At 41.0% G+C, this 17,873-nt stretch overlaps 1 protein-coding gene across 1 annotated transcript in view; it reads right to left on the reverse strand.

Annotated features, from left to right (window-relative positions):
- Nucleotides 1–17,486, reverse strand: part of LOC119414204 (opsin-5-like) — an 18,694-nt gene extending 1,208 nt beyond the window's left edge. Inside the window, exons 1-5 of the mRNA XM_037681304.1 lie at nucleotides 17,399–17,486; nucleotides 12,946–13,108; nucleotides 12,525–12,652; nucleotides 10,086–10,420; nucleotides 8,489–8,996 (exon numbers count right to left, since the gene is read on the reverse strand). Of these exons, the coding sequence (XP_037537232.1) occupies nucleotides 8,489–8,996; nucleotides 10,086–10,420; nucleotides 12,525–12,652; nucleotides 12,946–13,108; nucleotides 17,399–17,486 (1,222 nt within the window). The remainder of the gene's footprint in view (nucleotides 1–8,488; nucleotides 8,997–10,085; nucleotides 10,421–12,524; nucleotides 12,653–12,945; nucleotides 13,109–17,398) is intronic.
- Between the last annotated feature and the right edge of the window lie 387 nt (nucleotides 17,487–17,873).

Genomic DNA, 17,873 nt, shown 5'->3' on the forward strand with positions numbered 1-17,873 from the left:
TATATATATATATATATATATATATATATATATATATATATATATATGAATTATGAATATATATTTTGTGATAGCTGAATACTTTTTGGGCATCTTGGTCAAAAATCTACCAAACAAAACTGTTATTCCAGTTATGATTTTTTTTCAAGCTCAGATTTCTATTTTATTCGCACTACTTTTTAAAATTTTTATCCAAAGCTTAAAGGTTTAAGACAGGTGTTGATCATGTCTTTTCAAAGTTCTCGTAGCTTAATAAAGAACTTGTACAATCAGCTTTCATCATCATGCTACACATAATGAGCCAAAGCTATAAATTTTTCTAAACATATTTTTAATAGAATGGTATTGTGTTTTGGTAAGTAGGGGATGGAGGGAGAACCCATATGAGCAGGGGCCTCATAGTTGGGCCCTTTGCTCTCCCCGAAAAGACTGAGTTTTATTCAAACCTTTGTGTCTCTCGATGAATGACACAAGGTCTGAAACATTCAGTGTTCTGAGGTTCTCATGATCCATGAAGGGTTCCCCAATAATTATTTCTTTATAACTGCTCAGAGCCAGACAATGACCTAAATAGTTCAAAGAGGTCTCTAATTAATTGCCACATGCATTGAATTAGACATTGAGTCCACTGGCATTTTGTCCCATCACCATTTTGTGGCGGTTGAGCAGGTTGTGCCCAGTTAGAACTCCAACAAATGCACTTAAAGTTTTCCTTGTCAGGGCGATGAGCTTTCCCAAACCTAGGATTTGGACCGTTAATCAGATCACCTGTCTACAGTCCGTCAGCTCCCTCCAGCGGATTGAGTGTTGACATCTAATCCAAGCCTGTAGGGCAGTTCTGTTGCTGTTGTTGAAATACCTACAACAGGCTCTGGTCCAATGAATTGGTCCAGACTGCCACCTTTTGCAAGGTAGTCATCTCTTTCATTATCATTAATATTAGTATGTTCTGATACCAATATAACAGTGACACTGTTACCTCTCCACAGTTGATTGACTGCTTCGGCACACTTCCAAACTAGTAATGATGTAAAGTGTGGCCCTTGGAGAGCTCTAATAGCAGTTTGGCTATCTGTTAAGCAACCCTGTACCTACGGACCCCTTCAAAAGAGAGCCATCTGTAAAACAGTAGAATTGACTGGGAGACAGGTACACCATAGAGGTTGCTCCAGGCAGATCTATCTTCAATTTCTGTCTGAAAACTTGGCTCAAAGTTGTATTTTATTTTCTACCATACTGTCTCCAGGTTTTGCCATTACTCTAATAGCAGCCACTGCCCTGTCCCAGATATGCTCCAAATCAGATAAGTTTTTTTGTCTCCCAGTCTGGTGTAACCTCACTGCACTGGATGCAGCCTCCCCCAAGATACAGTATACAACTCCAGTGTAGTCGGGTCCATTAGAACTTTAAGGGCCAATGTGGGTGTTATTCTAACCTGTGTTGCTCAGGCAGGCCATTTGTTGCACATGGGTGGGCATCACTCTTGCCACCTTGACTTGGACTTACGCCCACCATACTGAAGCAGCTTAGCATAGCATGGGACAAACTGTGGCCATGTAGCTATCTGATAACTATGGGGTAGCACCTCAATGACTACTTGCAATTCTGTGGCACTGATGTAAGCACATTCTGGCCTTCATGCACTTTTAATTTACACATCTGTTCCAGTTGAGCTTTCTGTCTAGATGCATGTAGGGCAGGTATCCAGAAACTTAACTGATTCTGACAAGGAAAGTTCTACTCTCTCCAACTTCCCTCCCTCCTCTGCATTAAGTTAACGTAATTTCCAGACTATAAGCCGCTGCTTTACTCACACACTTTAAACTCTGTGGCTTGTACAAATTATTTTTTTTCGACTTCTCACTTTGTCAGGGGTCGCCACAGCAAACGTTGACTTGTCAATTTTTTTTTACACCGAATGCCCTTCCTGACAAAACCACAGACCACCGAGCTACCACAGCCCTCTGTGTGGAGCAGAGAGCTGCCATCTAGGGCTTCCAGCCCACCTTGTCTATAAGACGCAGCTTAGCTTATACAATGCTGCGACTAATTTATGGATTTATGTTTTTTTATTTTTTTGACGGGCTAACAAGCTTCATGCTGCCAAAACATTTTAACCTTGTCACACCCGGACTCACACGTAGCTGTTCAATACACATCTCTCTTGGGGAGTGGGTCCTTGTGATTCAATAGCTATGTTTACATGCGCAAAATTCTTTGACCAGATTGAAATGTTTTCAGATTAAATAATTCAAATGTATCGTTTACATGGGCACAATTCGTTCATGACGAGCGTTTACATGCAGCTGGCTTTGTTCTGAACAGAAGTACTGACATGCGCAGAGTGGTAAACTTTACTTGAAAAAACACAGAAGAAGTTCTACTTCCGGGATGAACGTAAACAAAGCTGAGCACCCATAATGGACCCACGACAGGTTTTAATGATGGTGGAAACGTTACTGCACTCCCTGACTGAGCTACAGGTAATACAGATCATTTTGAGCTCTTTCAAAGTTTCTAGTAGAAATACTGTCGCTCACCGACCAGTTTTACTTCCCCGACATGCTAATATTATTAGCATTAGCCAGGCAGGCGGAACTGACAAAGTCGCACATGCACAGTCAGGTCAGTTTTTCACCATCAGAAAAAACTGAACGGATCAAGCGTTTACATGCGCACTGTTCAGGTTATGAATCGGCGTAAACCACCCATTTTGTTCTGATCACAAATTACTTTGGATCACGCTGAATAAATAAAAAACAACCCGAACGGGGTGTTTACAAGACGTGTTTTTATTCTGAACGGCCGTTTGCTCCGGTTAATTATGTCCATGTGAACATAGCTACTGAGACTACCTGCATGAATAAAGGTTAATAAAAAAAAAACAGTTGACTAATAAAATTACCGAACAGGTCAGAGTGGACCAATAGTCCACTGGGGAGTTGGGGCAACTTGGTTTTCCCCCTCTTGGGGTGAAACGGAGGACAGCACAAGCTCAAGGGCACAGTGCACAGGAGGAAGATGGCGATCAATGACTTCTTGGTAGGCTACTGTGTTTTATTTAATTTTTTACCAGCCATGTTGCAGGCACTGTTAAGAAAAAACAACATTTACTGTACATATTTGTGAATGTTACTGGTACGTATTTAATTAAAGTTAAAAAAATCTTTCTGTGTAAATCTCTCATGTTACAACGTGGACACCCACAGCTTATAAACAAGTGTGGCCTATATATGTACAATTTTTTTTTTCCTATTTAAATTGAGTGGGCACAACTTATATTTAGGTACGCTTAATAGTCTGGAAATTACAGTACATACAGTACCCAGGCAGAAGCCTTCTATAAGTATGACCAAATCATCTGCATACCCTTGTGTATGGAGTATAGATCTATCCAACTCACTTAGAAGGCTGTCGACCACCAAGAGCCAACACGGGGGAGATTAGTCCTCCCTGTTGACAGCCTCGTCTGAGACTGATGGTTGCTGTACTGTTCCCCAGAGTTCAAGATGCTTTTCTTGCCTGAAGCATGAAAATGAGCCAATTTGTATTTGTCTCATTAATTCCTTTGCTGGCTTATGCTCTCTTTATAGCTTCAGGGTACATTATCAAATGACCACTGTATATCCAGGAAGCAGCCAAACACATGATCCTTGCGCCAATCTGTGTTCTGTTTGTAAAACTGCATCATGCAAGGCTCTTTTTGTGGAGAGAACTGCCTGATATTCATGCTGTTTAGAACTTAAAGGTGATAGCATTAGGATACGATATATGTTGATCTATCAACGTCTCCATTCCCTTCTGCAGGTAGGATGTTAAGCTGATGGGTCTGAAATATTTTGCTGCTCTATATGTTGGCTTACCAGGTTTGGGCAGAAAAGACAACTTTTTCTGTCCTCCACACAATCGGTGCATGACTGTTGTCTAGACAAGCAACATATATTCTAGTGATAGTATCCAGAAGCAATTCTAGTCCCCTTTGGAAGGAGAACTGGTAAGATACCATCTGGACCACAAGCTTTAAAAGGGTCAGACATATTAATTACCCATTTTACCTTGCCTTTAGTAATAATGGTTGCATAATAATGGTGCAGTCATCCTCTTTTGGGTTCGGGGGATTAGCGACTGTGACAGGCTGTGAAGTATCATCTGCCCCAGGAAAATAAACCTGAAGCAGATCCTGAAGCACACTTGTTTGTGTGACTGGCGAGCCTTCTGGTGGATTAAAAAAGGGTAGATGGTTGACTGGGTCCTTTTCGAGAAGCTTGTAAAAGTTTGAAGAAGCACTAGGCAACTTTGTAAAGCACTTGTTCACTTGTATTTTAAGCCGGTTACACATTATGTACCATTATGAATGTACTTCTCAGTACTTATTGGATGTTTACTTCAGGACTTACTGTAATTAGCTTTAATCTGATGGTCTGATTGTTGCTGTACAACAGTTTGGATAATGAGGTATTTTTTTCTACTTCTGAAAACAGGTGGTGTTGTCATGTCTTTTTACATTTTTATTAAATGTTTATTATGACTTTAATGATGCAGCTTTAGCTGCAAAGTGATATTGTTTACCACAATAAATTTCAAGCATGTTTTATATTCTCAATTCCAAAAGCTTTGTTAAATGTGTTCTACTACTGGAATGCTATGTTGTTATTCAAAATAAACAATGTGCATGTGTTTTTAACATTGCAGTGTGTATTTCCTTTTTTTTGGTGCTAAATAATTAATTTTAAATGCAAAACACTGTTCCTGGTATGTCTATTATGTCATGCAATGAGCTCCTGGTCAACAATATGTTGCATGATAGAAAACAGAGCTGCTGTTATATTAGTGTGTTCTTCATTTGCTTTAAGTTAAGTGTAAAAGTTCTTGCACCAAAGACAAAATTTGCAAAATATTGAAACTGAATAAGATACAAATGTTTTCCTTCTGTGTTCTCAAACTACAAATGGAAATCTTTTTAATGGAACTTTAATAGTTTTACGAAGTACAAATAAAGTGCTTATATACCAGTAGTTTTGGACAGTTTCTACAATTAACTTACTGGATATCTAAAAGTAAATAAAATAAAAATAATTCTTTGAAATAATAGCAATATTTGTGACACAAATGATAGATTTGGAGTATGGGGTACCGGGCCCTTTGATACGGGCTGTTAGGTCCCTCTATGACCGGTGTCAGAGCCTGGTCCTCGTTGCCGCAGTAAGTCGGGCTTGTTCCCGGTGAGAGTTGGACTCCGCCAAAGTTGCCCTTTGTCACCGATTCTGTTCATAACTTTTATGGACAGAATTTCTAGGTGCAGCCAAGGTGTTGAGGGGATCCGTTTTGGTGACCTTAGGATTGCATCTCTGCTTTTTGCAGATGATGTGGTCCTATTGGCTTCATCAGATCGTGATTTAAAGCTTTCGCTGGAGCGGTTCGCAACCAAGTGCAACACGGCCAGGATGAAGATCAGTTCCTCCAAATCCAAGGCCATGGTCTTGAGCCGGAAAAGGGTAGCGTGCCCTCTCCGGGTCAGGGAGGAGGTCCTACCCTCATCTATGGTCACGAGCTTTGGGTCGTGACCGAAAGAACGAGATCTCGGATACAAGCGGCCAAAACGAGTTTTCTCCGCAGGGTGTCTGGGCTCTCCCTTAGAGACAGGGTGAGAAGCTCGATCATCCGGGAGAGACAGGAGTAGAGCCGCTGCTTCTCGACGTCGAGAGGAGCCAGTTGAGGTGGCTCGAGCATCTGGCTAGGATGCCTCCTGGACACCTCCCTGGTGAGGTGTTCCGGACACGAGACCCAGAGGAAGACCCAGGACACGCTGGAGGGTCTATGTTTCTCGGCTGGCCTGGGAACGCCTCGGGATTCCCCCGGAGGAGCTGGACCAAGTGGATGGGGAGAGGGAAGTCTGGGCCTCCCTACTTAGGCTGCTACCCCTGTGACCCGACCCCAGGTAAGCAGAAGAAAATGGATGGATGGATGGATGGATGATAGATTTAAGATTTTCTTACATTTATTATATTGCTTTTTTAATTTAAGGTGAGTGTCAAATGGTTGTCTTTGAAATAATGTAAACACAGAATTTTAGAAAATAAAACATCCATGAAACTCAGGGAAACAGAAACAGGAAGTGCTAAAAAAAAATTTTTTCTTTTCTATGAATAAATGATTTTAAACCTTTAGGATTTGCTAAAACAAATGGGCATTGTTCTTTAACAAACACATTTTATTGTACGTTTAATGAAATAGATCATTTTAAAGTAACTATCTTCAATAATAACACTGAGAGTGTTGTAATAAAGCACAAAACTCTTACTTGAAGTTGTTTAGGGTAAACAATGCTTGAACTGTGAAAGATTCAATGCATTCAGGTAAAATAGTTTACTTCTACACAACCTGTTTAGATGCTAAAATAAGTGAAGACATGTCAAACATCTCACACATTATTACAGTACAATATGAAGTAAACCAAACCTTTTGTATACAATAAGATGGAAGTCACTGTCAAATTATATTGTAGCCAATTTAATTCCTCTTCTTTGGCTGCTCCCTCTTCAGGGGTCTCCACAGTGAGTCATCCTGCATCTTCTGTCCTCACTCCCAACTACCTCCATGTCCTCTCTAACTGCATCCATATATCTCCTCTTTGTCTTTATCCTGGCAGCTGCATTTCTAACATCCTTCTACCAATATACCCACTGTCCCTCCTCTGGACATGTCCAAATCATTTCAGTCTGGCCTCTCTAACTTTATCTCCCAGTTGTTCAACCTGTGCTGTACCTCTGATGATCTCATTCCTAATCTAATCCATCCTTGTCACTCCTAAGGAGAACCTCAACATCTTCATTTCTGCTACTTCCATTTCTCTCTCCTTTCTTTGAGCCAGTTTATCTGTCTCCAGACCATACAACACAGCTGGTCTCACAATTGTCTTGTAAACTTTTCCTTTGACCTTTGCTGACATGCTTTTGTTGCAAATCACTCCTGAAACTTTTCTCCATCCACTCCATCCTGCCTGGACTCTTTTGTTTCACCTCTTTACCACACTCCCCATTTTCCTGGACAGATGATTAAGTACTTGAAGTCCTGCACCTTTGTGACCTCTGCTCCTTGCATCCTCACTGTTTCACCTGCTTCCCTGTCATTTACTCACATGTGCCATGTACTTCTTTCATGTACATACCTCCAACTCTCCAGTTTTCTTCCACCTGTTTCTTGTTTTCACTGCAGGTCTTGTCAAATGTCACAGTCCATGAGGATTGTTACTCTGTCCATCACCAGAGCAAACAAATCCCATCACACCCTCCTTGCATGTTAGAACATTACCATTTCTATCTTGAACAAGCTTGATCACCCACCACAACCACACACTCCTGGTGGCTCACCTTTGGCTGCATGATGGATCAGTGGTTAGCACTGTTGCCTCACAGCAAGAAGGTCCTGGGTTCAATCCCCAGTTGGACCTTGGGTTTTTCTGTGTGGCGTTTGCATGTTCTTCTTATGCTTGCGTGGGTTTTCTCCGGGTACTCCGGTTTTCTCCCACACATCAAAAATATGCATGTTAGTCTGCCTTCAGGCATCCCTTGCAAAAGAGATCTGTGATCTCAATGGGATTTGCCTGGTTAAATAAAAAGATTAATAAATAAATAGTGTCCAACCTCTTGTACAACTCATCATACACCTTCTGTTTTGCCTTTGCTACCTCCCTCTTTGCCCTGCGTCACATCTCCTTATATTCCTGTCTACTCTCTTCAGTCCTCTCATAGTCCCATTTCTTTTTGGATAACCTCTTCCTCTGGGTTACTTCCTGCACTTCACTATTCCACAAAGTTTCTGTTTTTTTCCTCTGTCCAGATGACATACCAAGTACCATCCTACATGTCTTTCTAATCACTGTTTAGAGAGATCACTGTTGCTGTAGTAGCCCAACTCTTTACAGTTTTTTTTTTCTATAGTTATTATAAAATATTTTACATAGACATTTTATTTTGCTCTATTAACCTAATTAAGCTGTTGAGAACCTGCAAATAAAATGGGGAATTTATTCAGCTGGTTAAAAAAAACAATCAGCAAAATTTTCTGCTGTAATTTGTTCTGCTCTGGTATAATGGCTTTTATGTATAAAATAAGCCTCAACTTAAGATAAAGTCAAATATAAGCTTTTGGAAAGCAATCCAAAAGCCTGGACTCGTTTTCATTTAGCTTTCTTTTACTTTGGCCAAAGTAAATCAACATTTTCACAAGAACAACACAGAGACAAACAAGAAGATCAGCAAAACAAATGTTAGAATACATCACTTGACTGCTGCCTCAACATGTGAGGAACATTTTGGAAATCCCTGAACATGATCTCCTAAACGTAACCATGCATATACAAGAATAAAACTTACAAACTCACATAATAAATACCATCAAGACCAAGCCTGTTTTGTGTTCCTTTGAGCCATTTCTAAATGAAAATTGAAGGTATTTGTCTTTGAAGTATTTATAATGGCCATTTTACTTTCTGACACCCGGGTATGTGCTTGGGAAAGTTGATCTTTGGATGAGTCTCCATTGGCAGCTGGATTAGCAATACCACATATTCGAGGGTAGAGTCTAAAGTGTTCAAAACTATTCTCGCACCTCTGGCAGCTGTAATCCTTTATAGTTACTACAGGTGAATGAGCAGCAGAGATAGATGAAGGAAGGTTGCTCTGTCGATGAGCTGTGCCAAGTCTGACCTTGATCATTGGTTTTGAGCAGCACTTTGCGTGCTGCTTGAGGCAAAGGCAGCCCTTAAGGCATAGTTCAAACAGCGTGCCTAGGCCTCTGCACATCATCCTGCGGCAATTCGGTCTCAGCATTAAGTAGATGATTGGGTTGTAGACAGCGGAGGACTTTGCAAACATGGCAGGTACTGCAAATGCAAGAGGGGGGATGTTTTCAATCCGCCCAAAGGCAGCCCACATGGAAACAACAGCATAAGGACTCCACGCCACGAAGAAACCACTGCAGACCACCACACTCAGCTTGGAGATAAAAAAGAAGCACAGATAGAAAAATTACCTGAAATACATTTATAACTACATTTCAGCACATGTTAATTTAGAGCATAGTTTGGCAAATCTAGTTTGACATATTTAATAAAACTTTAATATAGTCAAGGCAAAATAAAAAAAAATAATAATAATTTGGCTTCTCTGGGTTCTGCTTGGGCCTGAGTGAAAAAGTGCTGCCAGAAGCCAGAGGAAGTGAAGATGCCTTCTAACACGGTTATTTCTACTCATGCTTTTACAACGTTCAAGTCCAAGTTGAAGAGAGAAAGGCGAGGGGACCTGCAGCTTGTAGCCTTAAAATAATGAAGATGAGCTTTCCCTGATAAGATTTTGCTTAAAATATGCTTCACTTTGTTAAAGCGCTACATTGTTTTAAAATCATGCGCAGTGTCCAACAATGAAGGAATATTATCCAACACTTTAGATGTTGTTTTGAATGTATATGAATTAGTTACAGTGTATTGCTCAAGGATGGCTTTAAGTATAGTTTTACACCCAAACACTTGGTCTTGATATTATTTTATTAGGTTTAATGACAGTTTTTATTCAACCTGTATGAATACAGGTTGGTCTCATTGAGTCATGAGGACTCATTTTCAAGAGAGACCTGTAATAGTTATATTAGGATTAAACATTATTTTAAAACATACTATAAACTAATAATGTACTTGTTGTAAAATTAAATGCATGAGTTCAGACTGCTTTGACTAAGACTGATGAGGAAGGCACCTTACAGCATTTGTCTTATCAGAATCCTATTTTTAATTTATTTTCATGGCTTATCATAGCCTAAGGGTAAAGGCAAATGTAACTTAGCATTTCATTACAGTAAAACCTGAAACAATTCTTGCTATTGTTTTTGCTTTTTCAAAGGTTTTTCTGATGTAGAGCCGGTCACTTGAAAATGTTTCAACAAATGAAGTTTAAATGAAATTTAAATAAAAGGCAAAGTGGCTGACTCCTAACACTGGTTGACTGATGTCACTGCTACATGATGAAATGAAATAGATACTGAATGCTGGGACAGGGAAACACTTTTTAGATCCTAGATTCCTATCTCACCTTAACAATTATTGTCTGGATGCTGTTCCTGTGTGTCTGTCTTGACGCATGCTGCTTCATGGTCTTCCGGGATGCTTGTACAGCGATCAGAATGCCTGTGTAGGATGCAACAATAATGCAGCATGGAAGGATGTAGCAGAAAATGAACAGTGCCACAGTGTAAGTGCGTGCTGAGGTGTGCTGATTGGACAGGCGCCAGTCGATACAGCAGGCGGTGCCATAAGGCTCAGGTCCATATTCTCCCCAGTGGATCAGCGGGGAGCAGGCAAACAACAGAGCATAGACCCAAGCACAGGCGATGAGCAGCTGGCCATGAAGAGACTTAAATTGGTTACCTGACAAAACAAAATGAGTTTAGATTTTAATATCAAGGAAAATGAATGATTTCTAGATAAGTTCACAAATTGCTTCCATCATCTATGTGTTCTCAGACGTTCTTACTAGACAATTTTTTTTCTCATTTATAGTATTAGTTTAAGCCAAAAGCATTAGCCTTTTTCCAGTAACACAGATAATGAGGTAATCCTTCAAGAGACTACGGCGCACACTCTGGCAGCTTTTCATGGTGGGTATTTGTCATGTTGTCCTTATTTGAACAGATAGAAGATGAGGCATACAGTTCTTTTTTTTAATGAGGTTGCCATGATGCTCATGTTGTTTCACATGGATAAATCTGCATCAGTTGCATATATTAACAATAACTTACATTATTTTATATGTTTGTGATAAAACCTTTAATTTATTGCATGTTTTATACAAAGGGCAAGCCTAAATTAAAGAACGTAAGACAAAACTCTTAAAAAGCATCCTTTCTGTCACCAACAGTAGCTGAACTATAAGTTTGGCTCAAAAGGAGTGCTTCAACTTGATATAAAGGCCCCAAATGTCCTGGCTTATGTAATGAGATGAAACACAGTAGTTGTTCTTTTCCTTTTTCCTGACCAGGAAATTACATTTATCACAAATTTAATGTATCTGCTGCTGCACTGCTGTGTTTGAGCGCCCTCTATTCTGATTTTGTCCTTGAAAATACAGCATTTTTAAAACATGTACAGCTCTTCATAAAAAAAGTATTTCCAGCTGACAACTAAGCACTGACTTTGAATGGAACAATCAAAACATGTTTCTGAAATGACATGCCTCTCAGTTCTGTATGAATATAGGTTGCCAAGCAACACTGATGCCTGTACATGCCTCCAAGTTAACACAAACGGTCCTTGAATGAGTTTCCCGTGTTGTAATAAATCAAGTGGCCATTAGAGTGAAGCTTGATCACAGAGAACGAGTTAAATGAACACTTTGAGTGTTTGAGTGTCAAAGTGGGGTTATGAGTAGTAATTATTTCAACAGACAGCAGTCAGCAAGCTTACAGTTGGATTGCTTGTTGGATGAAAGCATGTAAGCAGCCACATGGAGTCCAAAAATAGCTTGCCATACCCAATAGCCATCTAACCATTAGCTATTCACTTTTTCACGTGGCTGTGGCTGAGTGGTTAGAGCAATGGTCCTGCAATGCAAGTGTTGGGAGTTCGATTCCAGCAGCAGTCGCATGCCCAAGTGTCCCTGGACAGGACACTGAACCCCTCATTGCCTCCGATGTGTGTCCCATCATTGTATGAATGTGATAAAGCACTGACTGTTCTTTGTATAGAAATAGCAGAGTGCTGTATGAATGGTTAAATGAGGGCACAGATTGTAATGTAAAGAACTTTGATTGTGTTGATAAGATAGAAAGGAGCTGTACAGTCCATTTAACATTTTTACATGGTGCATCTTGCAATGAAATGTTAGTAATATTTGCACCCAAGGGTACCATCTTTAGACTGCAGCTCAACTGTTCCCAAGTTGGACAAAAAATAAAGCAAAGTACATTGGACCAAATTCATAAAACCCATATCTGAAATTTTTAGCTGAGATTGGAAGAATGTGTATTCTCCCTTTTTTAATTAAAAGTTGCAACGCCTTGTGTGTGCATTCTTTTATCATTCTTACACTACATGTACACAGTCAAGACTGGTTTTCACTTATAGTTTTAGCCTTGAAGTAAGTGTTTGGATACATCTTTTTTTTTTTTTTTACATTTCTAAAGAAAATTTCAATTTATTGATCAAGTGATTTCAAGTGAATGCAGTATTTTGAATGTGATTGTGCCTAAGTGCCTATAATAAAGTGTTAAGTACATGAAACCTTTGTGTGAGACCATAATTCACTCTCTTCAGGCCACATTAAAGGCCCAGCTGTGTTACATCGACCAACATCTCGAGCAATACTTATTGACATCAGCTTCTTCACTTGCCAGCCATCAAAGTAAGGCTCATTTGTGCTCCACAGAAGGATTATCTGTTTCCTTTCCATAGATAAATCAACTATCAGTTCCGCTTTCAGGTATGTGATGGTTAATGATGCTGCTGGGCAAACATAGCTGCTTGAAGGACTTACCATAAAGTGGAAAGCACACTTTCATGAAACACACCATGCTTTGCAGGGTTAGGGTGGTCAGACTGCAGAGGCCAAACAGCATGCCACAAAATGCATAAATGGAGCATACTGTTTTGCCATACAGCCACCTGCATGGGAATGCAAGGGGGTTGGGGAGTGGGGAGAGAACAGTGCAAAGACAAAGCGGAAAGATCAATCAAGGGGGAGGTGAGAGCAGTATTAGAAAACAGAAGCTTAAACATGACACTCCATGTCTGTGATCTCCCTGGTTGTGCTGCAAACCAATATAATTATTAAAGGAAGTGTGACATCTAAATTTAAAAACAGCATATTTGCATTTTAGCAGAAAATATCCAATTTCTCCCATGGTGCTCTTTGTTCTGCTCTTTTACTTTCATGCAGCAGCAGATAAGTTTAGTACCTGTGGGAGAAGCTTGAAGTAATCGCCAAAGGGTAGAGAGACAAAGTGAGGCCCAGGTCACTCACAGAGAGGTTGATGATGAAGTACTCTGCAGGCTTCAGGAGGTGCTTTTTCTTGTAGGAGATGTACAGCAAAGTGCTGTTGCCAAACAGTGAAAATACTCCTGCAAAAAAGAAACATGCACTTTTTATATGTCTATGTCCACAGTATGTGTTGCAAAACCTAAATTTATTTTACTCATTGTGTTTATTACGTGCTTTAAATACGCCTCATATGCAGGTCGAGTTTAATGTTTTAAGACTATTTACTTATTTCTAATGTATTTAGGCTAAATTAATGGGTTCCATAACACTGAAAAAATTAAGAAAATTTTATGGTTGCCACATTAATGTCTGTGAATCTCTTTGGAGCCAGAGGGTGCACATGTGGTCCTGGTTTATTTCGGTTCATTAGCACTGCTAATAATAGGGCTTGGCATTCATTTGCCCTATTTTTTTTTTTCTTGGATCAATGGGATCTTTATTTAGCAGGACAAAATACCAGCAGAAAAAAATAGCTTAGGAATGATTGTATGCAGGTGACAATAAATGTAAAATTAGTTTGCATTGCTCCTTGAATTGCCACCTTATCGTGGTGGAGGACTTTGTGCGCCTGAATGATCCTAGGAGCTATGCTATTAGGGGCAATTATAATTGCCACTGGTAGGGTCTACCAAAGCAGTTCACCCTCCAAACCTCTAGTGGGTGACTCCTTCTGCTTTAATGGAGAGCTGACACAAAATTAATCTGTGGCTTTGACCAGAGGGTCTCGCAGTAAAATCACACAACAAAGCATTCTTTTCACAGATCAGAGAGCAGGTTTCTCTAAAGCTGACCAACGCTTACTTTAACTTTCGACGGAAAAAAAACCCCAACTTTCGACAAAAAAAACAACTTTCAATGGAACTCAGCATTTTGCGCATGCGTCTGAATACGGCAAGCCGGCTGTAGTTAGATTGTAGCTTCGCTACTTAGCTCTCGAAGAAATGACTTTAACGCCACTTACGCACAGTTTTCAACTCAAAAAAAGTAACGAGTAAACTGAAAACTCTGATTTTACATCAGACACAGCATTACTGCGGTTAGCTGGTAGAAGACAGATCTCTATCGTAAGCTAAATTTCTATAGTTTCTACCATATACCGTATATATCGCACATTCCTACTGGCCACCCCCCTGATCTCCTGCCTCATTGGGGACAGTCACCTGGCCACCCTCCAGAGCACTAATCCATCATTGGATGGTCTCCTGATTGTCCACCTTGACTCTGGGTGGGGAACTGGGTTTTGTTGTTTGTGTTTAGTATTCCCCAGGTTTTTTCCTGTCGGTTTTTGGTTTATTGATCCTCTGTGTTTCTCCGTCTTGGCTCGTCCAGTGTTTTATCCTGCTTCCCACCCAAGTTGGATGTAGCCTCGTCCTTGGGATGTCAGGGGCCATCCCTTGAGTGTGGGGTACTGTAGGGTTTTGTCCTGTCTTTGTCTGTTTCCAATGTTCTCTGCTACCTCTCAGTATTTTCCTTCCTTTTGGTCATCCCTGTCACCTGTGTGCAATGTAGTCACTGCAGGTGTATGTCCTTTGTTCTAATCAGTGTGTGTGTATATATTCAGTTGCTCTGCATCTTGTCTTTGTCTCGGGATTGTCCTTCTATGGTGTTGGGTTCTGCCTCCTGTTTGGTCCTGTATGACCTGTCTGTAAGTAAGCTGCCCTGTCAGCATTTTGATTTTGTATGAATAAATTTGTTTAACCTTTTACGTTGAGCCACCAGTTATCCTCCTGCACGTGGGTTCAAACACTCCTAATGGCCAAACACAACACTTCATAGTCGTGTCATCTGATTTGCGGCCATTTGTTTTGGATACTCGAGTGAAGAGAAGAACTGAGCTGTCAACTGGTCACCACCTGGTAGTGAGATGGATCAGATGGTGGGGGAAGATGCTGGACAGGCTCAGTAAACCCAAACATATAGTGAGGGTTTGCTGGGAACGCCTGGCAGAAGAACCTGTCAGAAAGATCTTCAACTCGCAACTCTGGGAGAGCTTTAACTGCATCCCAGCAGAGGTGGGGGATATTGAGTCCGAGTGGATCATGTTCCGCACCTCACTTGTTGAGGTAGCAGCCTTGAACTGTGGCCGCAAGGTTGTCGGTGCTTCTCGCGGTGGCCATCCATGTACTCGATGGTGGACACCCCAGGTTAGGGAGGCTGTCAAGCTGAAGAAGGAGTCCTATTGGGCCTTGTTGGCCAGTGGGTCTCCGGAGGCAGCTGAGGAGTACCGGAGGGCCAAGCGGTCCACAGCCTTGGCAGTTGCTGAGGCAAAAGCTCGGATGTGGGAGGAGTTCGGTGAGACCTTGGATAGAAAATCTCCATCGGCTCCTAGGAGATTCTGACAGACCATCAGGCGGCTGAGGAGGGAAAAGCAGCACTTTACTAAAGCTGTAGCCACTCTACATGTGTTTTGTGGCCTTGGAGAAGGCATGCAACAGTGTTCCTCAGGGTACACTGTGGGGGGTGCTCCATGAGTATGGGATTGGGGGTACATTGCTGCGGACTGTTCAGTCCCTATACAAGCGGTACAAGAGTTTGGTTTGCATTGCCGCTAGTAAGTCAGACCTCTTCAGGGTGGGAGTTGGAATCCACCAGGACTGCCCGTTGTCACCGATTCTGTTCATAACTTTTATGGACAGAATTTATCGGTGCAGCCAGGGTGCGGTGGGTTTCTGGTTTGGTGACCTCAGGATTCCATCTCTGCTCTTTGCAGATGATGTGGTCCTGTTGGCGTCATTGTGCCGTGATCTTCAGCTCTCACTGGAGCGGTTCGCAGCAGAGTATGAAGCGGCTGGGATGAGAATCGACAACTCCAAATCTGAGACCATGGTCCTCAACCAGAAAAGGGTGGATTGCTCTCTTCAGGTCGAGGGTGAGGTTCTGCCTCAAGTGGAGGAGTTCAAATATCTCAGGGTTTTGTTCATGAGTTAGGAAAAAATGGAGTGTGAAATTGACAGATGGATTGGTGCAGCATCTATAGTATTGCGGACTCTGTACCGGTCTGTTGTGGTGAGGAGAGAGCTGAGGTGTAAGGCAAAACTCTCTGTTTACCGGTCCGTCTACGTTCCTACACCTATGATCACGAGCTCTGGGTAGTGACAGAAAGAATGAAATTGTGGATACAGGCGGTTGAAATGAGTTTCCTCCTCAGGATAGCTGGACTCTTTAGATATAGGGTGAGAAGTTCAGTTACCTGGTAGAGACTCAGAGTAGAATCACTACTCCTCCACGTCAAGAGGAGCCAGTTGAGGTGATTCAAGCATCTGGTAAGGATGCCCCCTGGGCGCCTCCCTAGAGAGGTGCTTCGGGCATGTCCGACTGAGAGGAGACCATGGGGAAGACCCAGGACACACTGGAGAGGCTGTCTCTCAGTTGTTCTGGGAAAAACTTGGAATCCTCCCAGAAGAGCTGGAAGAGGTGGCTGTGGAAAGGGATGTCTGGGCCTCCCTGCTCAAGCTGCTGCCCCTGCGACCCGACTTCGGAATAAGTTGAAGATAATGGATGGATGGATAGTTTTCATAAGTTCATATTAACGTGTCTGTATATTCTACTCTTCTATATGGGTATAGTATAGTTTATAGTAGTTCATATAGTTCAGGTCTCTCTTGTAAATGAGTTCTCATTACTCAATGGGACTAACCTGTTTAAGTAAAGGTTGAATGAGTAAAGTGTATATAGTGGCTGTATCGCTCACTTGGGCAGCCTGTGCTGCGACCTCCACCCTCACCCACTCCACATGCATATGTCTTTATGTCACCTTTATGTTGCTTTTTTGTGGTGTTTATTTTATTTTATTTTATTTATTTATTTATTTATTTTTTTGCAGCCTCATGCAGTGTCCTGTTAGGGACACAGTGTGTGAGATATGATTTTTTTTTTTTTTACCACCTCTTCCCTCCTGTTCCTTTTTTCTAATCTAACGATAAAGGAAGCGCCTCTCAGTGAGGCTGCATGTCTCAGACACCCCGTCTACCCTGTCTGTTGTTTGTTTGTTTGTGTTTCTTCGGATGGGCTGTAGTGAAATGAATTTTCTTGTGCTTCTGTGCAATGACAATAAAGCTGATTCTGATTCTATATCTTGCATAAATTAAAAATAATAACTAAAAAACATATGCAAACAGACTTTAAATATGCTTAGTACAAAAAAGACAGAAAAAAATAGTTGTAGACACAGTCTGTTAGCAAAATCTACTGCGCTTAATGACAAACATAAACTTCCAAGGCTTCAGAGTATGCTTTATTTTCTCATGCTGGGATTCATCCCTGCTTAAGCAGAACTTACAGAAAGCTAATTTACAACATTATTAACTCAGCTGGTGGCCTTCTCATGGATAATAAAAAAATAGCTTTGAAATTTCATAAACTTAACTCACCGAAAACAGAGTAAACCACAGCGACAGTTATATCCATTGGCCCAGGGATGCTGGAGTGGAATGACATGTCTTCAGCCAAAAGCCCCATCTGCAAAGAAATTGTTTTGTTATTATCAGGATCTCAAACCACTGAACATTTCAGATTTTAATTTTATTTATTTATCCTTTTTGCTCCAAAATAATTAAAAAAATGTCATTTATTTATGACAAAAGTTATTTATTTGGAGCGAAAAGGGGAAAAAAACGACTAATAACAACAATAAATAAATAAATAACTTTCGTCGAACCAGCCAATAGGTAACACAAGCCAGTTTATCTCTTGTGCCGGTCCAAGCCTGGGTAAATGGTGAGGGTTGTGTCAGGAAGGGCATTCGACATAAAACACTTTAGTCAAACTAACATGAGTTAAACTAGTTGAGTCTGAGGAGCCTCAGATTGAAGAAGTCCTTCCAGGATGAAACATCTCAGCAACAAA

This window comes from Nematolebias whitei, chromosome 9, assembly GCF_014905685.2.
Source record: "Nematolebias whitei isolate Nwh7 chromosome 9, NemWhi1, whole genome shotgun sequence".
NCBI lineage: Eukaryota > Metazoa > Chordata > Actinopteri > Cyprinodontiformes > Rivulidae > Nematolebias > Nematolebias whitei.